The sequence below is a fragment of the Pocillopora verrucosa genome, chromosome 2 (assembly GCF_036669915.1).
Source record: "Pocillopora verrucosa isolate sample1 chromosome 2, ASM3666991v2, whole genome shotgun sequence".
Lineage (NCBI taxonomy): Eukaryota > Metazoa > Cnidaria > Anthozoa > Scleractinia > Pocilloporidae > Pocillopora > Pocillopora verrucosa.
The window spans coordinates 1,396,701-1,415,554 of NC_089313.1; the positions used below are offsets into that span (position 1 = coordinate 1,396,701).

Genomic DNA, 18,854 nt, shown 5'->3' on the forward strand with positions numbered 1-18,854 from the left:
ATACAGCTTCTCGTAGTCTGTCTCTGGATCTTTCTGGATCTTTTTCTTTTGCGGAGGAGGCCGAGATTGGCAATCGCATCTTCATTTGCCGCCACTGCAGCTGTTACAAGGAACTAAACAGTGCAGTTTGGAGTGGTTGCCTCCAAATAGAGTGCACTTGAGAACTCTGTGACGAACTCATGGTGTGTTTGCCTAAGTGCAAGAGTTAATCATTAACAACAGGAGCATTACAATTTATATTAAGTGTCTGACGTTATGGTTCTATGCTAGCCACTGTCATCCGAAACAACCAGTTTTATTTCTGCTTAGGAACTTAGAATCATGAAGTCTACAGAACCATAATAATCTTACAGTGGCATAACAGAATGGTTTTAAAAAAGCTGCGGCATTAGATGTCACAAACCCACCAATTCTTCAAATGTGATTATTACTGCTTGTATTGATTGTCATGTGCCAAACACTACACAGAGGCTGTATAGAAGAAACTGCTCTCAACTCCACTAGATAATTTAAAGGCTGAGGTTAAAGATGAAGAGTTTCTATTTCCAATAAACCGAGATAAGAAATGATTATGACATGAATCAAACTATACATATGTAGGGGGGTGGACAAGGGGTCAGAATCTCCCGCTTCCCGTGCCACGTTCTCCCGTCTCCCGTACTTTTGTGCCCCTTTGCCTCCCAACTCCCACCCTTCATTGTGTTGCTCCCGTTTTCAGGTTAATCAAGAGAATCAGAAACCTGTAAAGTTTTCTGTAGATTTGTTTTAAGTGATAAAACGCTCACATGGCTCCAAAGTATGTCGGTTTTCAAAACTTTGCTAGATAAGTGTTTTTGACTGATTAATACCAGTGATAAACAACAAACTATCGCCTTCTTTATTTCTACTCCCACTTTCACCCCTCTTCCCCCCCCCCCCCATAGATCCCACTTCCCGTCCCCTGTTCTCCCACTTCCCACCCTCTCCCACCCCCTGTTCTCCTGGGCTCCTGCCCCCCTCCACATATCTCAATTACACTGGAAACCCAAGCTAACTCACTAGAGATAATGATTCAATAAACTTGTTAATTCTTGTTTATTACCATTTGTTTCCATTTATGGTAACATTTATAAATACAATTATAATAAGCATTTTTGATTAAAAAAATATCCTTAAAGTTTTCTTATAAATGTAATAGATTTCTTATTTTCATAAATTAATCATCTGATGTTGATTATATCAAAATTACTATTAACAAGTTAAGAGTTGTGATATCTACTAGGTAACAATCACATCAACATCACATCTATTAAATAAAACTGATTCAGTCCATTGCATTTGAAAGAAATTCTTAATTTAAGAAGTTATGAGTTGTGATATCTATTATGTAACAATCACATCAACATCACATCTATTAAATAAAACTGATTCAGTCCATTGCATTTGAAAGAAATTCTTAATTTAAGAAGTTATGAGTTGTGATATCTATTATGTAACAATCACATCAACATCACATCTATTAAATAAAACTGATTCAGTCCATTGCATTTGAAAGAAACTCTTAATTTCAGCGATCAGTAATTGCAGCTGTTTCTTTTCATTGTGATAGAGGCTGGTGTCATAGCCTTTAAGTGGGCCTTCATCATTAGTGCTGCAGCAAGTAAGTTTAACCCTTTGACTCCCAAGATTTCATTAGTAATTCTCCTTACTGTCTGCCATACAATTTATCTGATGTTAGTTTGGAGAATTTAGAATTGGATCAACCAACAATTCCCCAAGTGATATTTTTCTTTATTCTCATTACTTGTCTGCTTGACATCATATTGATAGTGTAAGGAGAAATTCTGTCTGAGTCACTAGTATGACTTAAAGGGTTAACTCCCATGAATGACCAAGACAGAGTATCTCCTTACAATATCAAGCAGACAAGAGATGAGAATAAAGAAAAATATCAGTTAGGGGATTATAAGTTCATCCAATACCAACTTTTCCAACCTAACATCACAAGAACTGTATGGCAGACAGTTAGGAGAATTACTAATGAGATCTTGGGAAATAAAGGGTTGAGGCCTTGAATAAAGCAAGTAGGCCACAGGTCTGCAAGTGGTCTGGCACAAAATATTTGGGCCAGGTTGTTCAAAGCTGGGTTAAGAAAACCCAGTGTTTGGTAGTGTGAAATCTGATTTCAGATTTGAAAGCTTTATCAGAAAACTCAGAAACATTCCTTTGGTCTACAATTTATTGATTCACGGATGCCCTGAAAAGGATGGAGAAAATTATCCAAAAAAGGCTTTTGAACAAAGGAATAAAGAAACCCAGATTAAAATCTAACCCTGGAGTGCTGATTGGACTTCAAACAACTAGGCCCAGACCTCTCGCAGGCAAGCATTGCTCAAAGGCAAAGAAACACCTTAACTGAAGCACTAACAATGAGAGCATGGTGGCAGGCTTGTGGTGTCAGGTCAAAAGGACCTACTCCACACCCTTAAAATGGGTCATAACAACTAAGTGCACAAGATTGTGCCCTCTCAGAATCTCCTGAGACACTTGTCTGTGGTTCCAATGGAGGACATCTTTGCCATTTACTGATTTTAAAAACATTCGTACCTACAAGAGGAAAGTCTTCATATAATCAAAGTGTTACACAATCATTCTTGGGTTGGAAAAGGTTGGAAAAAACAGTTGTTAAAACCCTCAGCAATGAATTGAGAGGCCAAGTCCTATTTTAAAGGCATTACTGGGTGTCTTGTGGTTCCCAAGGTGAGGAAAAAAGAAAAAATTTGAAATAAATTTTCTGCATAAGAGAACAATTGGCTATCTGAGTTCAGCAGTTGTATAGCAAGGTAAAACATCACAATTACTTAAAGTGCTCATTGTCCAAAGTGAAAGTGAGATAAACAACTGCATAACACATAGTGTAACATTTCAGACCATGTTCTTTTCCATTTTTTAACCTTTTATGATTTATTAAGATTACCAAATGGTGACTTTGAAATAAGTTCAGCTTGTTCAAAACAAACTGAAATTAAACTCAAATAAAACTTGGAAGTCATCTGAGAAGTTACTTTTGACCGCCTCCATAATTGAAGTACATTGTGGCAAATAACTGGTTACCAATACAATAAGTTGGTTAGCTTGGTTGAAACTGAACTAAACAACTGAACCAGATAACGTGTCTTCAATTAAACTTTTTACATGACAATTACTGTGATAATTATTGCAATATATGAATTTAAGTGGAGTGCACCACCCTATGCATCATTATAAGCAGCACTTGCAATTAATAATTATAATAAAATGAAAGTTCAGCACAAAAACACATACCCCTTCCTAACCAAACATGAAACCTCACTAATTATCAGTTGACTGTTGTTGGGTTAAGGAAGGGTCAGGTGTCCAGTTGCTTAGATACTGACATTGACCCCAACAGCAACACTCCTTATCCTTTTTACAACAAAAGCAGAGACAGGTTCTGGACAAAACAACCTGATTTAAGTCATGTTCAGTTGTGACCAGTGTAAATAGAAAAGATGGACATCTCACACAGAACAAAGGAAGGGGCAGGGGATGGAAAGATATTACAACAACAAACAAGTCATACTGTTCTGACCTTTAACCCAGCAGCAGCTCCTGGACCTTTAGGATCAACTGTTTGGACATAGACAGGACTAGACCCCCGCACAACAAATCCAAAACCAACTGCATCACTCTTAACCTATAATGCAAAAAGAAAAAGCTTGCTGCTCTGAGATCAATTTTAGTATCTGAGCAACTACACACCTACCCCTCCCCTATCCCAACATTAATCCTGACTTGTTATCAGTTGATTGTTGTTAGGTTAGGGGAGGGGTTGTTGAGTAGTTGCTGAGAAACTGAGGTTGCTCCATGTTCTACAAGTATTAATTGGCCAACAAAATACATTTCTCTATTCTGCACTTTGAGAAGAGAAGGACAACTTACACTTATATTTTTCATGACATAAGGTCCATTTGGATCCATTAACTCTCCTGTAGTAATTTCTCTGACAATAACTAAAAAAATTAAGAGAGAGAGAAAAGAAAACACAAAATTAATTAATACCTTAAAAAAGGCTACTTCTGAGTAACATTTGCGCCAATGAACAAAAGTACAATACAAATTAATGCATAGGTCACATCCCTTAGTTTGGTGTTCTCTCAACCCAGGATCTGATCATCAATTCTCCCTTCTAGCTGCTACACATTTTCTTGTAAATAAGTCACATGAATTTAGTGATAGATCAGAACCACCAACCTCTACTTGATAAGTTTGAATATCCTCATTACATGTTGGCTGGATAATGTGTGGATAACATAGGGAGAAGATACATGTTAATCACTTCTGGGAGTCAAAGGGTTAAACTGTCCAGTCACATCCTGTACCTGGTCTGGGTGACTGGCTTGAACTACCACTTGAGGGGAAAAAAACTGGACTTTCTGGAGATCTTTCATAATCTGCAATTAGTTAAAGTTACTTGTAAGGTTAAACAATTCAGGAAAAATTTTAGGATATTTATATCATGTTTGTCTAAAACTGAATAAGTAACTTCAAAGAAAAACCAACCCTACCAAAGCTCTAAGAACCTGAGCCAATCAATTCTAGATGGTAGAGCAAATATGTTTCAAAAAAACAAAACAACTCAAAATACTGGTGCAACAGTGACATGGTTGTTAAATTGGAGTGGGAAATGCACCCTTCCCTCATTCAAACATTTATTTCATTACTTTGGACAACTCTGCTAGAAAATTAGAAGAAATGTCTAGGTTCAACAGTTGCCCTAACGGAATTATTCCCTTCTCCTCACCAAATTGTTCATCCAATTCTGGTCTTTCTTTTGCAAAAGGAACTGGGCTGGACCTTTGTGTGTTCAGAGGAGGTAGATTCCTCCGCCTGAAATTTCTTGGTGAGCCTGGCTGCTTATTATCAACAATTCCCAGTGCGTCCACCATTTTCTTGTTTACTACTTTGTCAATCATAAACTGATAAAAGATATTTTCATCACGGAAGTGAAATTCATCTGTAACTGAAAGAGAAAGAATACTAAAGTTTATAGGTTGCCCTGTAAAGGAAGCAAAGGACTCTCTAAACAGGCAAAAAGCTTACTCTTTTTCCAAAGAGGCAATTAATCCTTTTAAACCCAAACCTCAGTATCCATATTCTCCAAACTACTCTCTATACATTTCCTTTGGTACTGACAAGGAGAATTTGTTACATAATTGTAGCTTCTTAGGTTGATGATCATTTCCTCTATTTTTGTGATCTTAATGAATGATTGAGCAGTATTAATGTACGGAGAAATGAGATGCTGGTCACTCTGTGCAATATTTACATATCCCACTTTAACTTAAGATCACATACAACATGCAAACACTAAGTAATAAAAACATTACAGCTTCAGTGCCACATAGCCACCAAACACAGGCTGTCACCCTTTACATTCTATCATCAGCATGCATATTCTCCATAATGTTCTCTATACATTCCCTAAATATAAAATTTAAAAGACTATTGCATAGACAGTTGCTGAACATTTTGATGTAAGAGGATACTTAGTTGACATCCATACTTTAATTGATAAATTTAGAAAATTATAATCTTTTTGGTTTCAATTGTTATTGTTGTTTTTTGTGTGTAATTTTATTCCAGTTGTGATATGTAATACCTAATTGGCTTATCTATAATGTATTGTACTGTTTTTCATTGTTCATGTCTATGCATGATCTCCTAGTCATCTCCTCTGTTCAGTCAAACTTGTTATTAAAGAATTAATTTTAATGATTGTTTTAGTTTCTCTCCCACCTCGATCAGCTTTTCTATTTTGTGGGTAGGGATTGTTAATAATAATACACCTATAGCCCAAACATGGGTATATCCACAGTTTTCCTCTGTTCAGCTCTACATTGAGCCCTTCTCTTTTCATAATCCTGGACCCTCTTAGAGTTGTATGCGTCACAGACTACCCTTAGGGATTGTTAGATATGTATTTTAATTGCTAAAATAAATAAAGTTTGTTGTTGTTGTTGTTGGTGGTGGTACTGACAAAGTAAATTTGTTTATAAATCAGGAGCTTCTTTAGTTGGTGATCATTTCCCTTATTCTCCTGACCTTAATTGTTGATTCAGGGGTGATATTGTAAGGAGAAATTAGATGCTTCAGTGTAGTCAAAAGGATCAAAGGCCTAAAATGAACATTTTGTCTCAAGTGCTTAATGAACTGCTAGCATTCTGGGTCTTTTTAAAGTACCATGCTTAATAATTCCCTGATCTAACAGCTCTCTTCCAAGTACAACTCCATGTGCTCTGTCAGGAACTTCACTCTTTTGTATTAACCAGTCTACCAGCTCATATCCTGTGAAACAGTTCCTAAAGACAAAGTCATGACAAGGGCGTAACTTGATCAAATGGCTGTCCTCGTTCTTTGCCCTGCAACAGAAAAAGAAGTAAGGAGTCAGTTACCATGAGACTCAGAAACGGTAGATTATGACAAATTAATTGTGTATTGACCTATTAAAACAAAGGTTAGGATATATAAGCTAACATCAACACCACAAACTAGTTAATCTTGTTGTTTCCAGGTTAGCTTTTACAAATGGGATTGGCTTTTCTCTTTAAGATCTTGAGAGTGAAAGGATCAATAATGACCAAAAGGTATAAGAAAAAAGTCCCACAGATAAACATACATATCAAAATCCAGTAAAGACCCACTTTTTTTTATATATACACCCTAAGGGTGGAGATTTACTGTTTCAGGTGGATGATGTTAGACACCCTTCCAACTACTAGGACAAAAATGACCTTGATCATAGTAGCAGTTACCTATGTCACCTTTGTTTGGGACATGAAAACAACATTACAACATGAAGACAAAATTCAATGATTTTCACTTAAAATTTAGGGGTAACTCATCTTGAATGCATTTTCTTGAGGCATACTGGACATTTGCAGGAGATTAGTTTTTACCATTGTAATAGCAAGCGCTTGCAACGGCAGTTTTTATTTTTTTCTTTAATCATTTTCAATTCTAGAAGAGAGACCTGAGTGGTTGGCAAATTGAAATGATAAGCATAAAAATGAATAAGACTTCCTTCGTTAAATTTACCTGTAGTAAATATCACAACCCTTATATATTACATCAAGGTCAGAGTTTTTCACAACTGTATTGTCATCTCTTCGAAATCTGTAAAACAACATCTCATCTTTGAAGTGATGGTCATCGACAACTGTCAAAGAAAGAAGAAAAGAAAAGAGAGGTGTCGGATGATAGAAGAGTCTTTAAAAGTAAAATCTTATTAAGACTGCAGGAGACAATTGTTGGTTGGTGGTCAGCATCGTTGAAGTAGTGTCGAAAGACATGGGAACTTGGTGCACCAAATTCACCCATCAAGTGTTAACCAACTAGATTACATATTGCCGTGGGTCTCTTCAGTAAAATAATTATCATAGATAACCTGAAAATGTGGTAAGAACAAGAAAGTGGTGCATGAGACGCAGCCAAGTGTTTATTCCAATTTCCACATTTTGATGTCTTCTGTGATTTATTACTGAACAGAATTCATTACTTTGTGATAAAAAGAAAAATTTTTAACAGTTATAATGTTTTTTTTACGACTAATAGTTGAAATTTGTCGCTTTTTACGACTAAACGGTGAACTCGATTGGAACCCTCTTAAAGATGATCGTTGCAGAATCTTAACCAACCTTGTGAATGCAGTATTAGTAAGTATCATGTCAAATTGCTACTTGGCAAAGATTAAGTTCAACACGAACGTTACCGCCAAATGACAAAATGACAACCGGAGCCAGGCTTGTGTCAGGCGTATCAATTAAGTCAGACTTAAGTTTAGCTGAAGTGCTCTATAAATACATGGAGCGTTAATCAACCAAGATATGGTAAAAACAGCAAACCTCCTGTTCCATAACGACTTTGTATGAAATAATGCAAAGGTGAAAACATTGAAAAAGACGCTCATCCGAAACTCGTTGCATTGTTCTGGCAGATAGCTGGATTTAAGCCACTCAGCGCGATACGTCACTAAAGAGCTTTCTCTATCAATAGAGAGCGTTTACAGCCGCCCTAACTAATCGCTAACATAGCGATAATAGCGTGAATAGATTCTTCCCTCAGACAAAATGCAATAAATAATGTAAGTACAAGTACTGTGTTGTTGTAGAAAATGTAATGTGTGAAAGTATAGGATTAATTAGCAGCTTAACCTTTAATTATCAATTCGTCATGGGCTGGTGCGCTTGAGCGTACCGAGGCAGCTTTTTTTTTTTAGACCTACCGTGATGAATTACTCCATTTTCCAAAAGAATATCCATGCATTGTACAGCTCCTGCACGGCTGTTAGCGTCGCTATTTTTCATCAACCAGTCAACAACGTCTCGACCTATAAAACAGCAAGGATACATACGGAGGTGATATCGCCTGTCTCGAATCATTGGAGGCTCTTGCTCGCTGTGTAACCGGCTTCTCAAGTGCTCTCCAACCAAAATGATATGCAAAGCTTTAAGAGAGAGTTGATCGTTCATTTTCAATAATGAAAATATCAAATATGTGCCTCATAGCCAAAAGAACTGTGCAAAATCCACACAGCTGTGCAAAATCCTCACAGCTGTTACATGATCTCGTCGTGAGGAATCCGAAACCTTGAAGTGGAAGGGAAGGAGGAGGGTGGACTGGGGTGGAGTTGCCCCTTGCCTACCGACTGAGTGACAAGGTGAGGGACTGAGCGCCTGACTGAGTCAAGCTGTTATAATGTAAGTCTTTCCTGAATAGCTACTTCTTGAGTTGTTTGTTTCATTTCACCCCCTCACAAGGTTGATGCTGCTTTTAGAGAAAAGGCTGTTCTTTTTTGTAAAAAATGTTCCAGCCTTTGAAAAAAATCTGTCATATTACTCCCTTCCCTTCCCATTTCCTTCAATGGTCACTCTCCTTTATAGAGAAGAGGTTTAAATATAGAACATGTGCTACATAACATGCTGTTTAACTCTTGACAAAACATTTTTGCAGCATCTTATATCATGTGATTTAAACCAAAGAGACAACAACACAAGAAACATTCCAGTGACATTCAATCAATATATGCTTCATCAAACTGCAGCTCCTTTAGATTAAAGAAAGGTCTTGCACCCCTTTGTTTTTCACTCAAACAAACATCTTATTACTTTAATACTAATTGCATACCTTGAGGGATTGATCATGACACATTTAACCAAGAAAAATTCATTTATTTTTCATTATGACATACGAATGAATAAGAAACGTTTAATAACACTATGTAAAAAATGGTTCACATTTGTAGTTGACTGGGTTCAACTAGCCATGGTTCATTTATGCTTTAAATACCTCTAATGAGCTCTATACAAAATCGCCCTCATATTAAAAGATGGCGAGTTTCAAATGTTACTATATCTTTTTTCTATTATCATTTGGATCAAGAGAGTGCAACTAGAAACTGAAAAATTTCAAAATAAAAGCACAACTTCGCATAGCCAATGAAAGAACAATTGTAATATAAATAATTAATTCACAATTAATTAAGCTAAATGTACCATGTCATCTACATTTTTTATACACTTAAATTAATAAGTTCATCTTATCCTTTTATTTGTAATGCCAAATAATTTTTAGGGAGATTCCAACTTCAGCAAAAATCCAGAGATTGATCAAAGGAATGTTTCTCCTCTTGTGTTAGGGTTGTGTTAAGGGTGCAGGCACTATCATCATGGGAACGTCCACTCATCATGCGGCAGAGCGTGTACTTACGACAACTATCATCGCATGAATCGTGTCGTGCAGATTTTGTGTAATATCTAAACAAATATTAAAAAATATTAACAAAAGTCCAGAAAATAAATCACTTATAAGGATCCTAAGCAGAGACTTTAGAGAGGAATGGCATTACTGCTAAAGCACTTTAACATCAAACAATCAACTTGAATAACACAGTCAGTCATACTTTTTTTTAACCCTTTACACCCTGACATCAGTATCCATATTCTCTATACTCTTCTCTATACATTTTCTTCAGTACTGACAAGGAGAATTTGTTTCACAATCAAACTTTCTCAGGTTGGCCATTATTTCCTTTTGATTCAGCAATATTACTGTGTAGAGAAATTACATTCTTGAAAGGGAAACAACTCTCCACTCCCCTTTTGGGTTTGCACCTTGAAAACATCTGTACCCACATGCAAGTAAACATATAAACAAGAATTTTGACTACTGAAGAATAATCAGCTCACGATTTGTTTCACAATACTTACTTGTAGAAAGTATTGAACAAAGTTGTATTGCTTGCCATGCGATGTACTAAGTCATCCCAATCTTCAGGCAAAAGTGATTTCATTCCATATGCCTCCTTTTCAAATAAAAAAACAGAAAATAATTACAATCACCAGAGTTGCCATCAAGATGATACATTCATTTCCCCTTCGCCAAAATAAATAACCACCACCTTTTTTAATTTCTCTTGGGACTATACCTTGGCAGAATACTCCAATTTCCACTTTACATTCCCCTTGTTTGCTTCCACCAAGTCCAAAATGTAAGTTTCATGGTTGAGGATAGCCTTTGGAAAAAAAAAAAAAAAATCAAGGTCAGTGGGAAGAGCAAATCCCAGGAATACAGTACTGTACCTAATTGATGTAGAGACATAAGAAACACCAACACATCAAGTTCCTACATATTATATGCACAATAAATCTTTCATATGGTGCCCAGGGTACATACCGTATTCTCTGACTAAGCACCCACGCCCTGATAAGCAGCCTCCTTCAAATAGGTGCCCACTCCCTTGGTCATTATAACAAACTGGCAGCTCTCTTGAATTAGTTTCCCCCCCTCCTCCTCTCTCACCTTAAATAATATAGCTACAAGGAAAACCTGTTTCTATTGGCACTTTATTTCATTTATCACTTTTTAGGCTTCAAATAAAGCAGAATCAGTACAAGAGAATAATAACCACCCTCCTCAGCAACCTCTTTCCAATCATTACCCCTCCTTTTAGCCAAAATTTGCTCTTAATCAAGGAAGTACAGTACTTTCCGATTTAGGTAACAAGCCAGCGCTTATTGAAGTGGATGCCTTATTGAGGGGTAGCACTTGTTAAATTTTTCCAAACTTATGGCCATACATATCATTCTTTAAATGTTTTAACATAGACTGATTCTTTTACTTTAAATGATGACTAATAAGGGGGAAGGGAAACCTCATTTACAGGGTGGTGCTAATTATGGCACACACACACACACAAAAAAAAAGTAATAAAAAATGGAGAGTTCATTTTACCCTAGAACTGTTTACATAATGACCATCCACTTCATAAATCCTGTATCCAGGGTTAAGTTGTTGGTAAGTTGTAACACTTGGTCCAATATAGGCAATGCTGTCAAGAATAATCAACATATTATGAATCAGCCAAACAGGCACAACCATTAACTGTCTCTGTCTCAAGTCACACTTCCATGAAATGTCCATTATATCTGTTGTCATGGTTTGATAAACATACCAACAGAGTTTCACTACAGCTTGCATATCTGGAAAAATTTGACCTGAATGCCCAGAGTTCAGTAGTTGAAATCTGGGTTAATCAGCAGAGCATGGTGGGGCAGGTGGGTAGGGAAATCTGTATAAAGACACAGGACTAGTAGACTGGGAGTTACTTATGATGGAATTGGTATGTTCATGGTTACAACAATTGGAGCAGGAACGACAAATGTTCACAAACAGATGTTTCTTGTCTGCAGTGATTTGTTACTGACAGTTCTATCACCTTAGATTTAAACATACAGTACCGTTCGAAGATAAGCGAACCACCTAACGCGTTGTCAACGCGTGGGCTCGAAGAAGTCAACGCGTTAGTGCTCTTTCGCTAACGCGTTAGCTAACGCGTTGATCATCGACCCGTATCACCTTTGTTATTCACTTTGCCACCTCCAACCTTCTTTCTTTTGTATCCATTGTTGACCAACTCAAAGGACGGCCTTCATCCGCAACTGAAAACCTTTTTGAATTTGCATAATTTTACTTGTCGGTCAAGGTTTACGTTCTGTTGCTTTTCGCCGGTTTTGAACAAAATGTATTCTGCGACAGATATCTGAAAAAAAAATTAAGGCAAGCTTTCGAAAACTACAGAGCAACTCTTAACAAAAGAACCCAGTCGAACTGATGCGCTCTCTGCTTCTTGAGTCGAGAATCGAAAACGCTCATCGCCAGAATGTCTGGGCCACGCGAGTCGATTCTTTCTGCAACCAAAATTTCAATCACGATTTCGTCAAGGGAAACATCAGGCGGTTTTCAACAATCCGCGTTAATCAAGTCAAACAATCTCCAGTAGCCCAAGCCAAGGCAAAAGGTTTCATTATTTAAAGCCTATCGATAGAAATTCGAGTCACGAGTTTTATTCGTGAACTGCTAGCGAAAAAAACATACTTATGGTTTGTCACGCTTTTGTTTACGTTCTGCCGCTTTTCGCCCGGCTTTCAGCCGACTGTATTGTGTGTGTGAGAACATACATTTATTGTTACTTGCTCCTTACTTAAAGTACATGCATGGTTTTTCGCGATACTCAAATGTCGGCGATATAACTAACACAGGATCAATCGAAAAGGATAAATTTGGATCCGAGAATTCGAAGTTGTTCGCAAACTTAATACGGCTAGAATTTCATTTATTTGGTAACACAAGCGCCGCGACTTGTGATGAATTTCGAGACATGCGGCACGTGAACATAAAATCGATCGACCAAAAAAAAAAAAAAGAAAACAGTTTGGGATACAGGTGAACGAGAATTTCGAAAGTATTCACAAATTACAGGTTGTAAAATGAAATCGCTTGACTCTTAGTTCGGTTTTTTTTTTTTTTTTTTTTATCAGGAACAGATCTTTGGATAACGCTTGTTATCGGGAATACACAGACGCCGTGGAGATGCTAAGGCGAATGTGACAAAAAAGTCGGCTTTGTTTGGGCCTCTTGTTATGCAAAATGGTTTTAAAGTGTGATCTTCTAATGAGCTTCACTAAACGCGTTTGCGTTTGCGTGGACACGCAAACGCAAACGCGTTAAGTTCAAAACGCCAACGCGTTGGCTCTGCGTGGGGAACGCGTTGAGTGGTTCGCTTATCTTCGAACGGTACTGTAGGTGTACTCCTTGTAAAACATTTGTGAATACCTCTCCAATTTCTAATACATTTTTCTGGACATTATACTTTCAAGTATTTATCAAACTTTTGTTCCTCTGCACCATGCATTACATGTATTTAAAAAAAGGCAGGCAATTGCTTAAAAGTAATAATAATAACTCTTACTTTGTGGGTCTTTTCCTAGTCTTTTCATCATAAAAGATTTCAAACTCATCAAGGTGTGTATGAGCAAAGAACTGGGCTGTGACCGTACTCTCATAACGATTTATAATCTTGTAGTAATTCCAGCTCCAAGGTGTCAGACAGTCACCACTGCCAGGAGGAATATGGCCAATAATGTGAACCTGAAATCATATAAGCAGCTTTATACCCATATCTATTCAGCTCCTTCAAAGTAGCAGACATCTGCATGCTTGTTAAATCTTGTTAAAGTAAAGCTTAAAAGGTTAAATTAAAATTTAAGCAGACAAATATAATTTCAAAAGTTGCTTCACAACTTTTTCATTCACACCAATCTATTTTTTTCCCAGCTGAATGGTGCTCTCATAAAGAGAGTTTTGATTCACACCTTTATACTTTATTTCAGATTGCTACTAACCTATTTTTGTATTCTACAGACATTCTTGTTAAACCCATTATCAACAATTATAACCAATCTAAAAAGATCAGCTTGGATTTCAGATTATTTCCAACCCCCAGAGTAGTCCCTCTTAACCCTACTGGTTGTCATCAAGATCTGCAAATCAGAAATGTGACAATCGACATAACATCCTCTGGTTAATAAGTCATATCTACTCATCACTAAACTGGTGAATATGATGTACTAGTATTACAAAAAGAAGGTGTGGCACAGTATGTCACTCACATCTTAAAAGCTTAACTCTCTCTCTCTCAGATAAAACCAACCTTTTCACCATTGTCTTCAGCTTCTTGTAGAGTGTCTATCAACCACTGCAGTTGATGAGCAGGATCATAGTTATCAATTAAAAGCCACCTAGAAGAGGTTAATATAGAATTTAAAATAACAAAAAACAAGGTCTTTCATGCATGGCATACAAGACTGAGTGTGTATAAAACAAAATCAAATGACACAGCAAATAAATACCACACATAAATACATGGTTTGAGCAGATAAACAGTTGACATACCAGTTCATATTGTTACAGTAGTTCATGTTAATTGAAATTATCCTAAATCCTTTTGACATATAGACTGTGTAGAAGATTCCTCTATGGGTAGAGAACAATAAGGAGCAATTACAGTCATGGCAAAAGTAATTAACCTTGCCAAGATTAAACCATGTTTTGAGGGTATCTGCCTTTGCTTAGAGATAGCCAGTTTGCTTTATTAGTTGCTTAACATTCTAAATGCTTATGGTTCCAGAGATCTGAGTTTGAGACCTGGTTATGTAGTTGGTAGTTGTGCTGTGATCTTGGGCAATATACTTGACTAATTAACTTGCTGCCTCTCACAACCAAAGAGTATAAATTGCAAAGGGCATATAGCTAAGATGGGGGGGAAGGGGAAGGGGAAGGGGAAGGGGAATAAGGGTCCTGGGGTGCTGTGACCCTCTCTTTGTAAGCCTTTTCTTTTGTCACATTAATTAAAACAGAGTGTGAAGGTCAACATGACAATCTGGGGAGTACCCTCTGTTTGACACAGTGTGACCCCTCCTTTGAAAATCCTGGCTGCCTCCTGTAAATGGGTACAGGTGAACTGTCAGGAAAACTTGACAAAATTCTGGAGGGTAACTTTTCATGGACTTTCATCTGAGGGCAGTAGCAATACACCTAGTCACTTCATACCACAAAAACCTAACCAAGCTCTTATGACATTGGCCATATAGCTTAACTGCTCTCTTTCCTATCATCCTAAGCAAAAGTATCCATCTTCCTCTTGAGTGTTTTTCTTTCAAAGTTTAAAGTGTGGACATTGACTCACTTGTGAATTGTAGGAATTGTATCATTTGGAAGCCATTGGATCCAGTCATTAGCTAAAGCATCTCTGAGCCACTGATTTGAGTTATCACCAGTAATAAATGGTGGAGGGAAGCTGTAAACAGTATACAAACCAATGAATAATAAACCCTTTAACTCCCATGAGTAACCAAGACAGAATTTCTCCTTACAATATCAATACAATATCTACCAGATAGGCGATGAGAATAAAGAAAAATATCAAAATTGGAGATAATGAACTGATCCAATACTAAATTCCCTGAACCAACATGAGAATTGTATGGTTAACAGTAAGGAGAATTGCACATTTGATCTGGGACTTTAAGGGTTAAGCACTCAAAATTTTACTCTATAGAGTCATGAATTGATACCAAGTAATCCTAACAGAACCAGTGACAAATATATTTTTTTTCATTTTCAAAAACTGTATGTAATAATAAGTTATTATTTTTGAACTGATGAAATCGATCTTTTACCTGTGCACTCTAAAATGCACAGTTTTTATTCACAAATTCCTTTCAAGTTGGTAGTTAAAAAAAAAAAAAATAGTTATTTATATATTTTTCACACACCTATTCACTGGTGCTCCCTCATGGTTGCCAACAGCAGGAAATATTGTCACTCCTGGCATATATTTCTCTAAAAGTTGACTAGCATAGTTAACTGCCTCTTTCTGTACAAAAAATAATTATTATCCACGGTCAATATTTTTTTTCTCATTTCATGTGATGATAATTATCATTATCAATTGACCTTGTGCAATTGATTATTATAGAGCTTGTGTAATACCTCTTCATCATCATTATCATCAACATCATCATTATTATTATTGAATGAGCATTATGTAAACATCACCTGATCTGAACGTGACTGGTTCCAAATGTTGTGTGGAGGAATGTCTCCTGTCCAAATTGCATAATCAATGTCCTGTAAAATGCACAACAACAAAGATAGGTGAACAAACATATAAAATGTAAAATTTAAATACTATATCATTCTTTTTATCAAAGCCTTCTTTCCACAAAAAGGAAGCAATTGTTTACTGCATGCCGACAATGTACATCCCAGCAAAAAAACAGATAAAACACTAATAAGAACTCCGTATATCTGCACCTGATGTGTACTGCTGATGTGCTGCAACATACTTTCAAAAGTTATTGCAGGAATATCACACTGATAGTCTCCATATTTTCCTGCTTTGGGCTTCCCAGGTGCTGTAATCAAAACAAAGTGATAATAATCACAGACCATCTTGCAATTTAAGGTTTCATAGGTCTTTTTCGACACAAGAGCTTTTAGAAGACAAAAAATTTCCATTCAAAGTTGGCAATTCCATTGTATTCTGGCTCAATTTTGCCATTTTTGAACAGATGTGTGAATTTCCTCAAATTACATTATAAGAAGCCTTTTGAGACCAATGGTGCCAAATCACATAATCAACTATTAATAATATCCCTTTAACTCCCATGAGTGACCAAGACAGAATTTCTCCTAAAAATATCAATGCAATATCAACCAGATGAATGATGAGAATAAAGAAAAATGTCAATTTGAGGATAAGTTGATCCAGTACTAAATCCTCTGAATTAACATTAAAAGAATTGTATGGTTGACAGTAAGGAGAATTACAGATTTGATATGGGAGTTGAAGGGTTAAATTTCATGTAGGTTATGCTACAAGTAAAATTGATTTTCATATTATAAGAAATGGTAAACTTACTCAGCTTTCACTTATCTCATCTTTAAGAGATTGTTTGGAACTTAGCTGTAGCAATCATGAGTATAAGAAATACCACAACATACCTGGAGGCTTATCATTTTTGCGACAACACAGAGGCTCGCCACAATCAGGGTCACTCCCTTCTTGATACAGGTGATCAAGATGAACATCAGAAAAGTGTAACACACGGGAAACTGGTGAGCCAGGCTGAAAACAAACAATAACCTTTCACTCAGCAATCTCTCCCATCATATTTCTAACTAAAATAAGCTTTTCATTCTTGAGTGATCAGCAGTTGATTTCCCTTCACAAACTGATATTTAATACATAATAAAAATTACATATATTAAAGGTGGCTTCTTTCAATAACCACCAACAGCCAACCTTCTCTTGTTACTTGAAAGAGAAACAATGCAAGACAGGGTTTCGAAGCTTCTGACACACTGTATGTGTTAGAGCCTCTGAGGCCAGTCACTGCATAGCATGTTTAGTTACATCAGACAAAATTTTTAAGATGTATTTTGACCTTGTTTGACTAAAATCTCAGTCTTGAGTATACAGTTAAATGAAATCTCACAAAAAATTGAATCAATTTTCAGAATGTCTGTTCAAAGGGTCGGTATCTCTAGCTAATTATAAATCCATCATAAATCCATGATATTAATTTCAGTGTGACAATTCTCTTTGTTTTCTGAGGATCAGGCCATTTTACGTACGAAACTTTCAGGGTTTCTAATGTTACCCGAAGTCGTATAGTTATTGTATGTAGTACAGAATAAATTTTGTAACGCTAAATTTCAACAAGTAGCTGAATCTTGTTTTGAACGATGCGTTACGGTAAGCGGCGCATCTGAACAAGTCACAAGACGAAGATTTGTTTGTCACATGACCAACATATCAGTTTGCTTGTTTGAACATTTACTTGCCTGCTCAGCCTTGCAAAATCAAACAAAGGCAAGGTTTGGGAAAAAGTTTAAGGCTTTCATACCCCTAACCTTTATTAAAATTTAGCGGGAAATAGAAATTGTGAGACGTAATTCTTAATCACGACGAGACCAAAGTTAGGAGAGTGTAAACAGAAACCGTCACAGAGAAATATTTCACAACTTAAGAAATTAGGAGGTAGAAAAACCAACCTTTGGAGGAGGAACAGGTTTAACTGGCGGCTTATTTCCAGGCACGGTTAAATTCCAAAATTCCCCAAGATCTCTGGCATGAGCGCACGAAGGACCTAACAGACTTCCACAAAGTTCAATGGGATCGAGAAACGCTTTGTCGGCGACTGTCAATACTTCGTTTCGAAACTCTGAGATAACATCGGTACAAACTCGTGAATCCTCTATCTTCAGTTCCTTACATAACAAACGTCCTTCATATACCACGTCCGCCTCGATTTTGTTTGTTAAGAGCGCAATTTGAGCGACAAACGCCAATAGTTTACAAACTGAACAAAGACCAGTTGACAATATTCTGTTTCGTACGTCGCTTTCTAAACGCATCACCCAAGATGTGAAACCATTTTCTTCATGAGCCGGTTTTGAAAACGAATTCAACACGAAACAAATGAGAAGAATAAAAACTATACATGATTTCGACGCCATCACCGTCCGAGAAAGCGAAAGAAAAATGATAAAACTCCTTCCCTATGTACAATTGAACTGATATGACGTTTATAACGTGGGAGTGGCGGAGGTGCGGTGATCGTATGATTGAGCACGTGACTCTTGCAATTATGCGCCCGCACTAAGGTACTCTCTGCGCATTGCTCCATAAGGAAGCTGCAACAAATTACTTAATGAAATTAATGCTTCCTCTTGGGAAACAACAAATTAATGTTTCGAAAATATCGCTCTCTTTACTTTGAAAGTGAAAAAGTGCAAGAAAAAAGTGGCAGAAAATCCTGTGGAAAGAATTTCCAAGTTTCGCTTAGATGAATTTCAAATATCTAGCTTTGTTTCCGCTGAAATATGGCGTTTGTGACCTGGTGTCTGTTGTTATTCCCCGTGCCTTCCTTCATAACCCTGTCTAGCAGGGA

General features: G+C 36.8%; 2 protein-coding genes across 5 annotated transcripts; both read right to left on the reverse strand.

Moving 5' to 3' along the window:
* Positions 1-2,002: 2,002 nt before the first annotated feature.
* Positions 2,003-8,643, reverse strand: LOC131797351 (DEP domain-containing mTOR-interacting protein). Of its 4 annotated transcripts, none has more exons than XM_059114964.2 (8): positions 8,282-8,643; positions 7,096-7,216; positions 6,241-6,419; positions 4,802-5,020; positions 4,380-4,451; positions 3,940-4,010; positions 3,590-3,694; positions 2,003-2,586 (listed from the first exon to the last, which is right to left on the reverse strand). In XM_059114964.2, the coding sequence occupies exons 1-8, from the start codon at positions 8,526-8,528 to the stop codon at positions 2,452-2,454; spliced, it is 1,149 nt and encodes a 382-aa protein (XP_058970947.2). In that variant the 5' UTR covers positions 8,529-8,643; the 3' UTR covers positions 2,003-2,451. The 4 variants fall into 4 exon arrangements, with proteins under 4 accessions (XP_058970947.2, XP_058970949.2, XP_066018886.1 ...); XM_059114966.2 differs by lacking the exon at positions 8,282-8,643 and adding an exon at positions 7,902-8,027; XM_066162789.1 differs by lacking the exon at positions 4,380-4,451.
* A 563-nt stretch (positions 8,644-9,206) lies between these two features.
* On the reverse strand, positions 9,207-18,504 carry LOC131797384 (sphingomyelin phosphodiesterase-like). Its single transcript, XM_059115007.2, has 13 exons — positions 17,956-18,504; positions 16,903-17,026; positions 16,213-16,313; positions 15,955-16,026; positions 15,672-15,772; positions 15,083-15,193; positions 14,290-14,370; positions 14,048-14,135; positions 13,307-13,485; positions 11,290-11,386; positions 10,484-10,570; positions 10,266-10,360; positions 9,207-9,812 (listed from the first exon to the last, which is right to left on the reverse strand). The coding sequence occupies exons 1-13, from the start codon at positions 18,418-18,420 to the stop codon at positions 9,644-9,646; spliced, it is 1,770 nt and encodes a 589-aa protein (XP_058970990.2). The 5' UTR covers positions 18,421-18,504; the 3' UTR covers positions 9,207-9,643.
* Positions 18,505-18,854: the final 350 nt, after the last annotated feature.